Source organism: Oncorhynchus clarkii, chromosome 6 (assembly GCF_045791955.1).
Source record: "Oncorhynchus clarkii lewisi isolate Uvic-CL-2024 chromosome 6, UVic_Ocla_1.0, whole genome shotgun sequence".
NCBI lineage: Eukaryota > Metazoa > Chordata > Actinopteri > Salmoniformes > Salmonidae > Oncorhynchus > Oncorhynchus clarkii.
Window position 1 is genome coordinate 25,051,546 of NC_092152.1, and position 17,467 is coordinate 25,069,012.

The 17,467-nt window shown below is 40.3% G+C and overlaps 1 protein-coding gene across 1 annotated transcript; it reads right to left on the reverse strand.

Annotated features, from left to right (window-relative positions):
• Positions 1-6,015: 6,015 nt before the first annotated feature.
• On the reverse strand, positions 6,016-9,125 carry LOC139411998 (frizzled-10-like). Its single transcript, XM_071158774.1, has 2 exons — positions 8,695-9,125; positions 6,016-8,443 (listed from the first exon to the last, which is right to left on the reverse strand). Exons 1-2 carry the CDS (start codon positions 8,704-8,706, stop codon positions 6,689-6,691), a joined length of 1,767 nt encoding a protein of 588 aa, XP_071014875.1. The 5' UTR covers positions 8,707-9,125; the 3' UTR covers positions 6,016-6,688.
• Positions 9,126-17,467: the final 8,342 nt, after the last annotated feature.

Consider the following 17,467-nt stretch of genomic DNA (forward strand, 5'->3'; position numbering starts at 1 on the left):
CAATGTCTTCATTTTGTTTTAGTTGTCACCCAAATGTCTATCGCTGTGCTTTCAACCTTTTACAACAAACAGGAAAGTTCAAATGGGAATACAATGTCAGATGTTTTGTTTATGTACACAACAGATGAATGTATCACTGTGCTTCATCCAATAGCAGAACCAAATGACCCAGATTACAGCGAAATGTAAATTAAATGTACATGATGCAAGTGATCAATGCCGCTCAAGATTCTGCGCAAATTATAACGCAGGTTAGCGTTTTTCGTCAAGATTCTTGTTCTATAGGCAGCTGTGGTCAATAGCTGACACGGCCACAAAATCCTAAAATATGTTTTTAAACCTAACCTAACCATACCCTTAACCACACGGCTAACCCTAATGCCTAATCCCAACCTTAAATGAAAAATGCTGTTTTCAGAAATGTTTATATTTGGAGTCATGTTGCATTAGTTTGTTGACAACCAACCAAATATAAACAAATATAGGATCTGGATCTACTGCTAGGAAAGTTCCATCTGAGCCACTGGTTTAATCCCATTCTTTAACTTTTATTTTTGGCTGAGTTGAATACTTGAATCCAACATCATTTGTTAGCCTATTAACTTGCGGACAAGTTATTTATTGTATTTCAAAAGTGATATTGAATTGTGTTTGGTTTTCAACTCAATCAAAAATCAACATTCGAAGGAGATTTACCTCAGTTTATATAGTTCCATCTGTGCCACTGACTTAGTCTGGTTTTAACTCCATTTTGTCAACAAATGTATAATTGATATGTCGAATTCATATCTCCATCTCAACTAAAAATCTAAGTTAAAGAACAGGACTAAATCAAATCAAACTTTACATGGATTTGATTTGATTTAGTCATATTCTTTAACTTTGATCTTTGTGGAGATGGAGACATGAATCAAACATATACATTATTAATTTGTAGATACATTGGAAATAAAGCTAGACTAAGTCAGTGGCACAGATGGAACTATCCAAGCAGAAGATATTCTTCAAATGTTGATATTTGCTTGCAATGGCAATTAAACACAATTCAATATATCTAAATATCATTACATTTGAAAACAAACCCTAGGCCTATTGTATTGTTTATTTTTGTTGAATTGAAACTATAGCTGTTGGTGACTGACTAAAGTATGATCATATTTTACTTGCTCTGTTAAACCTACCCTTTGGAATGACTGCAATAGCAACAGTATTTAGTTACAGTTGAAGTCGGAAGTTGGAGTCATATAAACTTGTTTTTCAACCAACCCACGAGTTTCTTGTTAACAAACTATAGTTTTGGCAAGTCAATTAGGACATCTACTTTGTGCATGACACAAGTAATTTTTCCAATAATTGTTTACAGACAGATTATTTCACTTATAATTCACTGTATCACAATTCTAGTGGGTCAGAAGTTTACATACACTAAGTTGACTGTGCCTTTAAACAGCTTGGAAAATTCCAGAAAATGATGTCATGGCTTTAGAAGATTCTGATAGGCTAATGGACATAATTTGAGTCACTTGGAGGTGTACCTGTGGATGAATTTCAAGGCCTACCTTCAAACTCAGTGCCTCTTCACTTGACATCACAGGAAAATCAAAAGAAATCAGCCAAGACCTCAGAAAAGACTCTCCCAGAGTTGAACGTACGTTGGTGTGAAAAGTGCAAATCAAATCCAGAAAAACAGCAAAGAACCTTGTGAAGATGCTGGAGGAAGCAGGTACAAAAGTATCTATATCCACAGTAAAACTAGTCTTATATCGTCATAACCTGAAAAGTCGCTCAGCAAGGAAGAAGCCACTGCTCCAAAACCTCCATAAAAAAAGTCTGACTACGGTTTGCAACTGCACATGGGGACAAACTTTTTGGAGAAATGTTCTCTGGTCTGATGAAACAAAAATAGAACTGTTTGGCCATAATGACCATTGTTATGTTTGGAGGAAAAAGGGGGAGGCTTGCAAGCCGAAGAACACCATCCCAACCGTGAAGCACGGGGGTGGCAGCATCATGTTGTGGGGGTGCTTTGCTGCAGGAGGGACTGGTGCACTTCACAAAATAGATTGCATCATGAAGAGAAAATTACGTGGATATATTGAAGCAACATCTCAAGACATCAGTCAGGAAATTAAAGCTTGGTCGCAAATGGGTCTTCCAAATGGACAATGACCTCAAGCATACTTCCAAAGTTGTGGCAAAATGGCTTAAGGACAACAAAGTCAAGGTATTTGAGTGGCCATCACAAAGCCCTGAACTCAATCCTATAGAAAATGTATGGGCAGAACTGAAAAAATGTGTGCAAGCAAGGAGGCCTGCAAACCTGACTCAGTTACATCAGCTCTGTCAGGAGGAATGGGCCAAAATTCACCCAACTTATTGTGGGAAGCTTGTGGAAGGCTACCAGAAACGTTTGACCCAAGTTAAACAATTTAAAGGCAACGCTACCAAATACTAATTGAGTGTATGTAAACTTCTGACCCACTGGGAATGTGATGAAAGAAATAAAAGCTGAAATAAATCATTCTCTCTACTATTATTCTGACATTTCACATTCTTAAAATAAAGTGGTGATCCTAACTAACCTAAGATGGGGAATTGTTACTAGGATTTGTATTTGGCTAAGGTGTATGTAAACCTCCGACTTCAACTGTAAGTGGCGATCTCTCAACAATCATTCTCATGATAGCACATTGTTAATAGTCAGTGACAAATATCATAGCTAAGCAGTGCTTTGCTTGATTAAAACCCTGGATGGGAGACCAAAGGGTAGATAAAGCAATTTTCCAGAGGCGCTCTTTGAAGAGTATTTTTAAAGGAAAACTACCCAAAAGCAGTCTTTTGGTATTTGTTTCATTAGTCCATTGTTGACATAGTCCCAAAAAGTTTTGAATGTCAGCAATCAACTTTTCCAGACATATGACTTTCAAAATACTGAAATACAGCCAGTATGATGCATTTTGGATCATATGATGTTGCATTTTGGATCATAAGATACTTGATGTGATTGTGATGTGTTGTCTCTTAAGATGGATGTACTAATTGTAAGTCGCTAAAGGACTATAATGTACATGTAAACTTAATGTTGAAGATTTGATGTTGTTTTAAAGGTACAAATTCAACATATTTTATACAAGGTTTGTCTATGTTGAAATTTGGTTACCATGATGACATAATCCCGTGGTTTAAAATTCAACCTCAAAACAACATTGATTACTTTTTCAAATCCAATGTATTTTCCACGCAGGTTTAAAGTCACAATTAATTTACAAATTACGTTGAAACAAAGTTGATTCAAACAGTTTGTGCCCAGTGGGTAAGCTGATTACAAGCAGAAGCTCCGGTCTCTTTTGTCAAACACTGTACACTTGCCCCAAAAGACTGCTGCTGTAGAGAACTACAGTATGTGAGTGTCATATTAACAGGAGAGTTGTTGAGAGGAAAAGTTGCGAGGAAGTGAAGGGTGAGGGAATGAGAGAGTGAGTGTGAGGCCTTTCAGATTGGGGCCATGGTCATTCTTTGAGATATGGTGATCTGAAGACCCTTATCCCCAGTTGCATGCCGGCTGCCAGATTCCCCACTGGGACAAACAAAACATGTTGTCTACCACACCATCACTAGGGACAACAACTGGGCTATGAGGGGGGCCATGTGACACACACACTATCTAATGAGCCACTTGGTTGATTCAATCATAGCTCCAGACCTATAAAGCCTTTGCACTGTTAGGGGAAAACAATGCCAGCAATGAGGAATAGCAGGTCTAATCATCTGTGATACAGTGTCATGAAAACAAGAACTCTACCGGAGAGAAATTCAGAAGCATGTGTAGTTTATTCCAAAACATTTTGGGCTGACACTACTGTGCCCTTGCTCACATACTATTTTCTTTTCAAAGGGAAACATTGAAGTAACTTAGAAGCATACGCTCCAGAGGAAGAGGTTGGTAACTGTCATATTTACAGCTTTCCCAGACACCTTGGGGGCTGTTATCCAGGTGGCCTCTGTTGAAGCCCTCGAAAACACTCACCTTTTTCACAACACAGAGTATCAACTACTTGAATTTGATTCAGCCAGTGAGTCATGTGCTTTTCACTGTTAAAACGGGTTGGGCTGATGCTGGAACTTGAATGCCCTCAGGGGAGAGCACATATTTACACTCAACCTGCAACATTATTATACCTGGGTCTGGGAGATCTTCTCATGCATATTAAAAGCCACAAAACCTTAAAGTTAAAATGAAGGTGCAAAATGATCCTTGTTTTTTGGTGTTTTCTGAAATTGTCTCTTATGGTATGACCTAATGAAAATGGGTAATTCATTGCTGGTAGTTGAGTATTCAAGTCTAATAGGCTAAAAAGTACCCTCACATTAGAATGACATTTTACACACTTGGTCTTGTGCTGTAACCTCTCTAAATCCTAAAGACAAAACCCAGAGGGTAGCTGAGCTCATATTAGTGTGGTTTCCGCTCCAAAATGGACTTGTAGTTTGAAGGGGATGTGGCCTGAATTTTATTTAACCTTTATTTAACCAGGCAAGTCATTTAAGAACAAATACCAATTTACAATGACAGCCTGTTTACATAATTGTTTACAGTGTGAGAGCATTTAACCCCCACCCAAATTAGTACGCTAACAGATATATTAGTTTGTCAATAGCCTCCCATGCTATTGAAAATGAGTCTCAGTCAAAATGATAGCCTGAAATCCAGGCCAGATGTGTCTTTAGAAATATCACTATGCCTGGGTGATAAGAGGAGGGTAGATGACAGATATAGTTTATTTTGTTTGCAGTTATCCTCTTCTCAAAGCCAGACCCTTCAAACTGCCTAATCCTGTCCTGAATGACTGTAGGATAATTGCATAATCCCCATCCCTAAAACACACACGCATGAAAACACACGTGACTGAATCAGTGACCTGACAAAAAAGCACAAAAACAAAATCATTATCTGTGTTATCTGAACTTAACTGCATAGACGTTCATCTATAGGCCTAAAGAAGTCAGAGCAGAACTGTAATTCGAGAAAAAACATTAAAAGCAGTGGACTGATTATCTCATAATCAAAGCCTGACTTGAGTGAGTTCTTTGAGTGAGAGGTTATTTGTGAGATGATCATATCAGACCCTTATTTGCATATTAAGTTTGTTTTGTTTTTGGTTCACAGTTTTTCCATTTATTTCTAACATGAAATCAGGAACTTTTTTATCTAGTCTTCGATTTTAGCACCTTTTTTCTTGCGATGAAATAAATCGAAGGCTCTAGATAAATATTGTCTGATTTTATATGTTACAAACAAACTCAAAAACTGTGAACCAAAAACAAAACAAACTTAAAAGCCTTTGTTTCCTTATAGCTTATGTATGAAACATGGGCGTGAACAGGAACATTTTAATAGGAATGGAATATGAAAGCCTTGCTTTAAAAATGGTTGACTCTACAATAATATAAAAGTGCTTTGTTCATAATCTCTTTGATGTCATCAAACTTTTTTCTATTAGTCATCTCTAATAAATGCGCTATGGAGGGAGCGGGCTCTGGATTACCCATGATGCTTTCCTTTTCAACAATTAAAACAGACGTGTACAGATGCCATTGTTTCTTCATCCTGTATGTACTTCATTGAGAGCGCACTCCATTCTATCAGGTATCAACAGAAGTCAGAGTATTCACAAGGCTAACATCAAACACCAATTTGTCTATGTAATTAAAAGCATAAGCCTCTCAAAAGAGAGATACTGTAAGTCAAGTGTGTGCACGGCTCTCTCTCTCACACACACACACACACAAACACACACACACACACACACACACACACACACACACACACACACACGCTCAGACAACAGTGGATGATTGAAATATTCCATACCTTCACATCAATGGTTAGTGATGACTATCTTCAAATGTCCAATGTAATAATGTCATTGAGAAATGTGCTTTTTGTAAAAACCCATTGTGAACTCATTCACATGACATATAAAACCCACACAGTTATAATATACAGTTCCAGTTTTGGACATTTAAAACTGGAATGTTTTATTATTTATTTTTTTAATAAAATATGAACTTCAAGAAATATATACAAATGCTCCCTTGTGCTATAAAACAGCAAAGATACAACAACAGGAAAACTGTCTGTACAAATAGTCACTTTTGCGATGTCCAGTGCTTGTTGATTTATGTTGTGGTGTGATTTTGCGTCACATTAGGCAGTCCATGCAATCCTGAGCCCCTTTCAACAGCTGCTTTCTCACTTCAGTCCAAACATGTGACACTGCCTTGATTTCCATTAAAAAGCCAAACAACGCAACACTAAAGGGTCTCCATCTCCCAGACCATTCACTCCCTTTTGTCAGAATCTTTTCATTGTCTTTCATCTGTCTTTTTTTTGCCACTAAGGAAAACATCTATTGCACATCCAAATGGTTTATTCCAATTTCTTTGTCTTGGAAACAAAAAGTTGTTTTTCTCTATCATGTTCTTAAATGGATAAGTGGTTCCAGGAGTAGCAGATATTTGAAACAAAGGCTGTCCTTGTAGCTTGAGATGGATCAAGATAACCAAAAAATACTTAAAATAAATATGAACATTGTTGTCTCTTGTTGGCACTCTGATTAAAAAGTCTGTTTTAGGTAAGGGCTTTAGAAGGATTTTGGTTTCGCAGACTGTCTGTGAGAGCGCCAGCTCATACGCATGTAGGAGGGGGCCTGGTAGGCTCATACTTTGTGTTGTGCGCTTTCAGTGCTGGGTGAGGCTTGATGTAAGGCCCACTGCTTGTGAACACACTGGCAGCCTTCCTCCTAGTCCTCTTCTTCAGCTTCCTGCTAAACACATTCTGCCATGACTGCAGTGTTTTTGAGGTCCAGATCCACATGCCACTCGTGATGCCCACCACTAACAGCATGAAGATCTTAACCATGAAGATCTCCACGGCCGGGATGGAGCTCTTCATACCACACTCTTCAGACTCTGCATTGTTCCTGCTGCTGTCAACACACCTCTGCTCCACGGCCAGGCTCCTCCAGTAGTCCATATTGAGCCTCTCGTAGAAGTAGCAGGCGATAACGCAGGTGGCAGGTACAGTGTAGAGGACGGAGAACACTCCGATCCGTACCATCAGCTTCTCCAGTTTATCCGTGTTCTCCCCCTCAGTCTTCATGATCTTGCGGATGTGGAACAGGGCCACGAAGCCCGACAGCAGGAAGGAGGTGCCGATGATGAGGTAGCAGGAGAGTGGGATGAGCACGAAGCCTGTGAGAGCTTTCACGTCCATGCTGCCCACGTAGCACACTCCCGTCAGCTCGTCCCCCGCCACCTTCCTCATCACCAGGATCATGATGGTCTTGATGGCTGGGATGGCCCAGGCCGCCAGGTGGAAGTAGCTGCTGTTGGCCTCGATGGCCTCGTGGCCCCACTTCTTCCCTGCAGCCAGGAACCAGGTGAGTGTGAGGATGACCCACCAGAGGGAGCTGGCCATGCCGAAGTAGTAGAGGATGAGGAAGACGATGGTGCAGCCCGTGCTTTCCAGTCCCTCCTGGATGATGTACTGGACCCCACTGTCCCGGTCACAGGCGATACTGTCTGCTCCCACAAACAGACGGACCAGGTAGCCCACAGAGTAGACACAGTAGGACATGGAGAGGAAGATGATAGGCCTCTCGGGGTATTTAAATCGCTGGGGGTCGATGAGGAAGGTGAGGACAGTGAATGAGCTGGAGATGAAGCAGAGGATGGACCAGATAGCCATCCACACCAGAGAGAACTGCTTATCTCCCTGACTCCAGTACACATCCACTTTGGGGTAGCACTTGGGGGCGCAGGACTCACTCTTCTGCACATAGTGGAACTTGCCTGGGTTACTGCAGGTCTCCTTGCTCTCCGTCTCCTTCATGGGCCGCTGAAGCCTGAAGTCAGGACGCTGGGTGTGGGAGCCTTTGGGGGGCTCGTCTGAGCCGTTGTTGGGGGCCTCCATGCAGAGGTTGTTGGGGTCATTTTTAGTAGGTAGTCTGGAGCAGTCCAGGGAGTCAGGCCAGCGGAAGTTGAACTGCTCCATGATAGGGGAGCACTTTTGCCTGGCCTGCTCACACATCACTCTGCAGGCAGGGATTGGGGTGGATACCTGCTCCGTGCACATAGGTGCATACAGCGAACAGAGAAAAAACTTGAGGTGAGTGTGGCATCCAAACCCTATGAGAGGGGCAAACTCATGTAGTTTGATAGCTGCCTCATTCTGGTCCTCATGGCCCATCAGATTGGGCATCCTTGTCATGTTGTAGCCAATGTCCTTACATAGGGGGATGACAATCTGTTGACATCTCCCTTCACCCGGCCGGTCTGGGTCTATGGAGCTAATGGCTGAGCAGCCACCACTCAGACAGACCAGTAGCACATTGATAAGGCTCAGTTTAGCAGTGGAATGCATAGTCTCTCCTCTTTGAACCTTTTAGTGGCAAAAAATGTTAGATAAAATGTCACTTACAATAAATCAGAAGTTGCGTCTATACAGGAAATGCATACTAAAAAGCTTTGTGTAGCTTATTTTTTTATGAATGAATTGTGAATTGAATTGTCTATGAAAAGACCATTGTTTCCCCTTTTTACGTGTAGTCTAATTCCTTTGATTACAATTTAACTCCAAAGACAATTACAAAAAAGTGTACATCCTTTTCTTTTAAAATAATGGTCGCTTACCATAATGTCCATGCTTTGAAGTGTATCAATTTGTTGCAGAAAAATCCAACATGTTAAGAGATTAAATGCATTTACTGTAGTTGTGCCTAGTCCGTTGCACAATTTCTTTGTCTGCCTTGGTTCTTTTTCTAATTGGATAAAAGTGTTCCGATCCAAACAAACGTTCCAGAGCTTCTAAAAGTGCGTTAAGGGACAGTACTCCTCGGTTTCAACAACGTCAGGTCGGAATCCTCCGGTCTCTGTCCTGCACATAGACATTAAAATGAGGTCCTGCAGCGCGAATGGAACCAGTCTGTCATTTACCAACTCAACTAAATTGCTCTTCCTCTTGCACCGCGTTTGAGTGGCCTAAATGCGCACGATAAATCCACGCAAACGGTGTAGTAACCTTATTAACTAAAACAGAGTTGAGGTCTATTCCTAACTAACCACTCCAGAGACAGACCTATTCAGTTTGGACTGGTTGGTGGCATTTCTCGTTTGAGCTTGTCGTTGCAACTGTCCTGGGCTAACCTGCCAAAAGATCCGCCTTCAAAGACAGCTACTTTGCATAAGAAAGATGAAACTGACACGGTGATTTTTTTCAAATGGTGCGGAACAGCCTGTAGAGTAGACCAACCATCACAGCATTTTAGAGCTTGTTCGCAGCAAACTACTCATTGGCCATTTGCCCCATTTCCGACTAAAACTTTAGATAGAAAAGTGTCAGAATTTAGCACGTTCCAGCGCAGGTATATGCAGACACAAAACATACCCAAAGACAAACAAACTGGCTTTCTGTATCTTTCCACTCGAGATAGATGTGTTCTTTTCTTTGCCACAAATGACAATTTTCACGGTCCGTGCATTGTGGGAAAATAGAACGAGGCTGAGAAGAGTTTTTCTCTCTCAATTCCCCTTAACTCTTTTGTGAGTCGGGTAGTGCGTTAACGTGTTGACAAAAAGAAACAAGTTAAAAACCACTAAAGCAACCACTAGCCTATACAATGTGAATAATGTTTTACTTCTATTTCCAACATAATTATAGGCTATGACCTGATGTAGGCTATGGAGATCCCCATTTCATCACCGAATAGCCCATTCATAATTGTTTCGGGAATAGGTTACATTGTTTTGTGTGGAATTTGAACTACAGTAAAATCCATATTCAGTATACAAGGGACTTATGCTCAGGAGGTACTTAGAATGAACTCCATGTTTGGCATTAAGTAGGCTTTTAGTGACATCTATTTATAATTTCTCCATATAGCCACCTTCAGGCATACATGTAAATTTTCACATTAGTCCTCAGGGATCTTTGCTGCCTTTAATGTCTGTAAAAGTGCAGTAATATTTCCACTTGACCAATCTAGTCAAAAAGCTGCTTACAACCTTCCATTGAACACACCTGTTCCCTCCTAACCAAGTAGGAACCTTTTCACAATTTACTATTCAGTCATTTACAACACTTAATTTCCAGCTCTCATACATTTTACCAGACACTTTTCACAATCCACCATAAAACATTTTATAAGATACTTTCAAACCCATTATCACACAGTTGGACCTGTAGTTATTTTTCTTTACACAAATGCTAGCATGTTTCAAGCTTTTCTCCCGTGTTTATAATCAACATATTTTTTCTACCTTTATTTAACTAGGCAAGTCAGTTAAGAACAAATTCTTATTTTCAATGACAGCCTAGGAACAGTGGGTTAACTGCCTTGTTCAAGGGCAGCACGACAGATTTTTACCAGCTCATGGATTCAATCTTGCAACCTTTTGTTTACTAGTCCAACTCTCTAACCACTAGGCTACCTGCTGCCCCATATATTGGCCTAGAGCTTTTACATCATGATTGATTTTAAATCAGTCTTCTTTCCGTAAGAAAATCCTATCATAACAAAACTGATTGTTTGCACATTTATTTCACAAAATGATACTGTTTATTCTTTCAATAAAAGAGGATGTCTGAAAATCGGTTATAACCATTATATAATGACCTGTGAGAACATCTTAGTTCTCAATTGTAAATGGGTGGATTATGACGAAAGGAAAGCGCCTGAAGGAGAAACACTGATACAATGCCATTTCAGTCTTGTTGGAGTTGATTCATCATCAAGGTGCTTCAACACCTGTATTGCTTGCTGTTTGGGGTTTTAGGCTGGGTTTCTGTACAGCACTTTGAGATATCAGCTGATGTACGAAGGGCTTTATAAATACATTTGATTTGATCTGCATCTAATCTTGGCACTGAGGAGAGGCCTGGGTTACCACTAGGAGCTGTCAGTGCATACCACAGTTCAGGCCTAACCCCAGCAGTCATCTTCTAGTAGTGTCATAGCGCCAATGATTAGCGTAGGGTGGCTGTTATTTGTCTCTTTGTCTGTTTTAGTTTCAGACAGGCAGTGATGGGAAGAGTCTGTCTGGTGAGGCTTTAATGATGTCTCCCGTTAAACTTATCTCAGAAGAGATTTCGTTGGGTTCAGTTCAGTTTCGATGTCTCTTTTTTTAATTAACTGATTATGAAGTCAATGTAGGCTACTGATCTCTGTCTGTGGTAATAAAGGGGGGGGGGGGGGGCTATTATGAGCCTGGATGGAACAGTATTAGCTTAGCATTATCTCAGCACCTGTCCTCACACCCACTACAATCACTACATGCAATCCCCTATGGCATGTAACTGTACATGATAGAGAAACCATGTCCGTTGGATATGCCCTTGAAGACATTTTAGATTTCCTTAGTGTCTCTCGCTGATTATGACTATTCTACCATGACAGTGCTGCTAGTTTGGGAGAGTGGTTACTACTGCGGTGATGTGGACCTCAAAGTGAACCACATGTAGTCTAGCAGCATGGATCCATGGTTGAGGCGAGGGCCTCTGCGGCAGGGTGGCATGACAGAGAGAGAAGGATATGGAGGGCCCCTCCAGAGTGTCTGTGACACCAGATCCCTCATAGCTCAACTCACATTACCTTGTGAAAGTCTTTAGTTGGGAGATTTATACCCTCGTCTGCCCATGGTTTCCACCTAGGTGAAATCCAGATCACAAGTAAACAGTGCTTTAAAAAAAATGTGTTCGGGCAAGATGAGAAACATGGCACCAGCGTGCCTAAATGGTTTAGCACTGCATATCTCACTGGTGGCATTTCAGCTGTTGGTGCGCAATGTCTGGACGGAGCAGGAACATAAATACAGGTTATGAATACATTTCATTATGGACACATAATACCCTCTTTCTTATGTGTCACCTGCAGGTTAGCTGTTTCTACTCGTCTAACTACGGTTACTACATTTGCCTGTGTCTCAGATCTGGACACGTCCTCCTCTTCTTAACACATGTGAATCTATAATACTTGTATTTAATACCTCCTCAGTCACAATAACTCCTTCAAGGACAACAGCCGACATGCCTGATCAGTTGCTCCCATTCAGAAGGACTTTTACTGTGTAACCAATACTAAATAGTCTAAAAAGATGACAACTTTAATGTGGAGAGATAGCATTTCATTGCATTCACAGGGCCAAAGCAATTGTGATCTCCATTCACTGAACATCTGGGTTTAGGACATATTTTTAAAGCAGACATCCACTCTTATTATCCATCTGGGCTTGTTTAATGAAACATACAAGATAACATTGTCACCTTGCCTAATAAGAATACACAGTCTACTGGTTTATGGTAATTCAGCCATCTTTGTTCTTGCTCTCTTCTTTCTTCTCATGATTGTTTTGCTGGTCATGATGATATGTCTTTGAAAATGTGAAGCAAAGGGGAGGAATCAGTGTTCAATCTATATCATCTTTATCTAGCTACTACTGTGTGATTTTTGTATTTTTTCTGTCTACTTCCCCCTTCTCCTTTTCATAGATTCACCCCCACCCCAGTATGCACGCACGCACACGCGCACGCATGCACACACAATCAACTTTATCTCAATCTTTCCAACCACAACAACTCTATAAAGCAAGCAGTGCATTGCAGTTCCATCTCTGAGAAATCAGCAACTGTGAGATAATTCTGTAACTAATAAAGTGAAAGGGGCCCTTTGATGGCTGGAGCTGAAAAGATATTTTATTTTTTTGTGTGTGGGATTTAAGATGTGTGATTCTATGGAGCTGGCTCCCCTGCTGCTAGGCTCTGGCTACAAGCTGGCCCCCCTCTGGCTAATGTTATGGAGAATTGGAGGAATTTTCTGGCTGTCTTTTCCCTCAGCTCCCTTTTTCCTTTTGTTCCCTTTTGAAGAATGACTTTAGACATTTTATTTACATATTTAACTGTGGATGAAAGAAGCACAGGGTGAAAAACGAAAGCTCCTTGGGTCCTTGTGGGAATATTGATAAGTTTAAATGAATGGAAAACGTATTAGCTATTTTATAAAATGATTTAAGTTAATGCTTTTTGTTAATGAAGTCTCAAATAGGAAGATGAGCATAGACTATGGCAGAATGATAGTGATACTTTTGAATTGGACACCAATATTCTTCTGATATTCAATTTCATACAACTGTCTGGTACGACGGCACAAATCCAACCAAACCATACAAAGCAAAATATCTGCCTTAATTACTTGTGGTTAAGTTGTAGCCCAGTCTGTTACAACATAAGAGAGGTATGCCATGGGAGCGAGAGGGGGACGTTTTAGACATGTTTTGTATTGTTGGCAGAGCTGAAAGGGCATGTTGATTAAACGAACGGGTGGGGTCGGGGTATAATCTTCTTAACCAAGGTCCTCTTCTCCTTATTCATGGCCCACAATAAGAAGAAACAAACCTCTCTGTTGGAGGTGACACTATTTCTCCAGATTCCCTGCGCATTGTTCAGGGCTCCTGTTCTCCCTCACAATCACATGTATTTATTTACCATTAGATTTTAGTTCATTCTGCTCCAATTATATACAGTGGGGTCTGAGATTATTGACACCCTGATAAATGAGCCAAGATTTCTGTATAAAAAAATAATTAAAATACTGAGCTATATTGTATGCACATTTTGGGGGGAAATTGTATTATATATACTAAAACAATTGCTCAGATAAAGAGATTTTGTTTAATAAGTCATATTTATTTTTCTCAAAAAGTTAAGGGTCAGAATGATTGACACCCCTGTTTTTAATACCTTTCAATACCTACCATGGCGAGGATAACGGCATTTTTATAAAATGCTTTATGAGTTGGAGAACACATTGTGAGGGATCTGAGACCGTTCCTCCATACAGAATCCTTCCAGATCCTTGATATCCTTTGTCTGTACTTATGGACTGCCCTCCTCAATTCAAACCACAGGCTTTCAATCCGTTTCAAGTGTTGAGACTGAGATGGTCATTGCAAAATGTGGATTTTGTGGCCAATAAACCATTTATTAGGGGATATTTTATGTGTGCTTGGGGTTGTAGTCTTGCTTGAAGATCCACTTGCGGCCAATTTTCACCCTCCTGGCAGAGGTTCATGAACCAGGTTCATCAAAGATTCACCACCATATTTTACAGTAGGTTTGGGGTTCTTTTCTGCTCATGCATTCTCATTTCGACGCCAAACCCACCACTGATGTGCGTGGCCAAAGCTCTGTTTCCAATCCAAGTATCAATGCTGTTTAGCACCCTCCAGGCATTTACATTTGTTGGATGAAATGAAAATAGAGCTCATTGGCCATGCACACCAGGGTTTGGGTTCAAAATGAGACTTGAGTAGCAGAAAATCACCCCATACTGTACCTACTGTAAAATAGGGTGGTGGATCTTTGATGTTATGGCGCTATTTTGCTTCCACTTGCCCTGGGGTCGTTGTTAAGGTCAACGGCATAATGAACTTTACCCAGTACTAGGATATTTTAGCCCAAAACCTGGTTGCCAGGAGCCTAAAACATAGCCACAAGTGGATCTTCCAGCAAGACAACAACCACAAGCACACATCAAAATCCACAAAGAAATGGTTTATTGGCCACAAAATCAACATTTTACAATGGCCATCTCAGTCTCCAGACTTGAAACCCATTGAAAACCTGTGGTTTGAAACGAAGACTGCAGTCCATGAGCACAGACAAAGGATATCAAGAATCTGTCAGGATTCTGTATGGAGGAATGGTCTAAGATCATTCCAACTCATCAAACATTTTAGAAAAAGGCTCAATGCTGTTATCCTCGGATAGTGAGGTATTGAAAAGTATTGAAAACAGGGGTGTCAATAATTTTGACTCATACCTTTTTGAGAATTATTTTTACTATTTAAAAAAATCTCTCTGAACAATTGTATTAGTATAAAATAATATAATTTCCCAATTTCTTTTAGCATACAATAAAGCTCGGTATTTGAATGATGTATTTTATACAGTAACTGTTTCTCATCTTTATCAACAGTGCCAATAATTTCAGACCCCACTGTATGTTGTTTGATAGTACAGGGGATATTTTACCAATAAGGCTCAGATGTTTGTAATGTAAATGGCCGTTATTACTTCGTGTCAGTCATAAGTAATAATTCACTTATTTAAAAAAAGTTTATTCCGGAAAGGTGGTCAAATATTGCTTCTGTCCAACCCAGAGTGTGTGAATGACAACAGAAAATGTACAGGAATATACTTTAGATGGTAGAACAATAAGTGAGAAACCGTAGCCCAGTTTACTAAGAATATTCCATAAATGTCTGCGAGAATATACCTTTTTCTTTCCCATTTGAAGTGCAAGCACTTTAATAAGAGCATCAGTTTTAGTAAAGGGTCAGACGTTTTGAGGAAATGCATATGAATCCGGCAATTAATTATTTAAAAGCCCTGCAAAACATCAAAGCCCCCAGGATTCTTTGCACATATGGTTTTAATGGTTCAATAAAAATTACTTATTAATGAGGGCAAATTTTTCCACTCTTCCTCTTCACTCAGCTCCATGAAAGGCTGCTTTATCTCAGTCACAAGCAGCCATCCTTATATAATCTAGTCTACTGGTGCAGTGGTGTCGTGGATGCAGCAAGTCGAACAGCCCATAGTGGAAAACCAACCCAATGGTGGTATGTATCCCCTGTGTTGGTGGATGATTAAAGAGGTGGTGGAAAAAGTACTCAATTGTCAAACTTAAGTAAAAGTAAAGATACCTTAATAGAAAATGACTCAAGTAAAAGTGAAAGTGGCCCAGTAAAATACTCTTGAGTAAAAGTCTAAAAGTATTTGGTTTTAAATATACTTAAGTATCACAAGTAAAAGTATAAATCATTTAAAATTCCTTATATTAAGCAAACAAGACGGCACAATTTTCTTGTTTTTGAAATTTACAGATAGCCAGGGCCACACAACAAAACTCAGACATAATTTCCAAACGAAGCATTTGTGTTCAGTGAGTCCACCAGATCAGAGGAGGTAGTGATGACCAGGGATTTTCTCTTGATAAGTGTGTGAATTTTACAATTTTCCTGTCCTGCTATAAGCATTAAAATGTAAAAGTACTTTTGGGTGTCAGGAAAATGTATGGAGTAAAAAGTACATTATTCTCTTTAGGAATGTAGTGAAGTAAAAGGTAAAGTTGTCAAAACTACAAATAGCAAAGTAAAGTACAGATACCCTAAAAAAATTACTTAAGTGGTACTTCAAAGTATTTTGATTGAAGTAGTTTACACCACTGGATTAAAGGCTGCTAGTGTTTATAGTGTGGAGTAGTAGGGAGATGATGATGACAAATGCATCCATACAACCGGGGAAACTCTCACCCGCACGATGACAGTCCTGCAATAAACACAGTGTTGTAATTCATTATTTTTGTTATGCATCAGATCCAATAATGACTGAGGCTCCTTTGAAAAGGGCAATATTAGTTTAGTAGTTTGTTCTTACTTCATCCTCCTTTCAAGTGGTCGTCGTTTAACTGCCCTAAGAGGAGGAGAAGAAGGCGTCCCCTCTGAGTCTGCTCACCAGCTCCAGACTGAGCACTGAACCAAAACAGTTACAGTTAACTGCTTGCAAAACACATTTTTGCTTGGAAAGTAATTTTAGATGCGATGGGAATCTGTGGTGCAAGACTTGGTTTGCTGTTTAACAAAGTTTCTCTGAACACAGAGGGTTTAACGAACATTCCAGTTTAGAAGGAGCAACGAACGAGGAGGATAAAAAAAAAAGTGTAAACAACTAAAGGTTCTCATTGGAGAGGAGAATTGATGGAAATATTAGCCAGAGTCTTCGTGGGGGCACTTGAGTGTGAATTGCTAATGAGGAAGGCCTTCTCTTTTCTAATCCTTCTTTGAGTGGTCATCCTGGAATCAGTGCGCCTGGGGAGACTCCCCACTGCTTCTAGCTCTGGAGGTTCCATTCAGAGCCACAGTCCTCCTGCACCATTCCCACAGTCCCCTCACACTGTGCAACACAGCCGAGCACACACACACACACACTCACACACACACACACACACACACACACACACACACACACACACACACACACACACACACACACACACACACACACACACACACACACACACACACACACACACACACACACACACACACACACACACACACACACACACACACATCCATCCTGCTCCAACCAAATTAGATTAGACCCTTCCCTTTCTCCCTATCAAGGCATTTGTCTTTTCTCTGCCTAGACCTTTTTGTCTCTGCTCCAAAAAAGAGAAACAAATTCTCAAAAAACGAGTGTAGAAATGGGTGAACAAAGGGCAGCCATCTTTAACCGACCTTTCGTGATTTCATAAAATCACTCTCCAATCATTCCACTGCTCTAGTGATGTACATGTGGGAGTGTGGTGGAGGCCTGGTTGGCAGAGCAGAACAGAAGGCCAGCTTC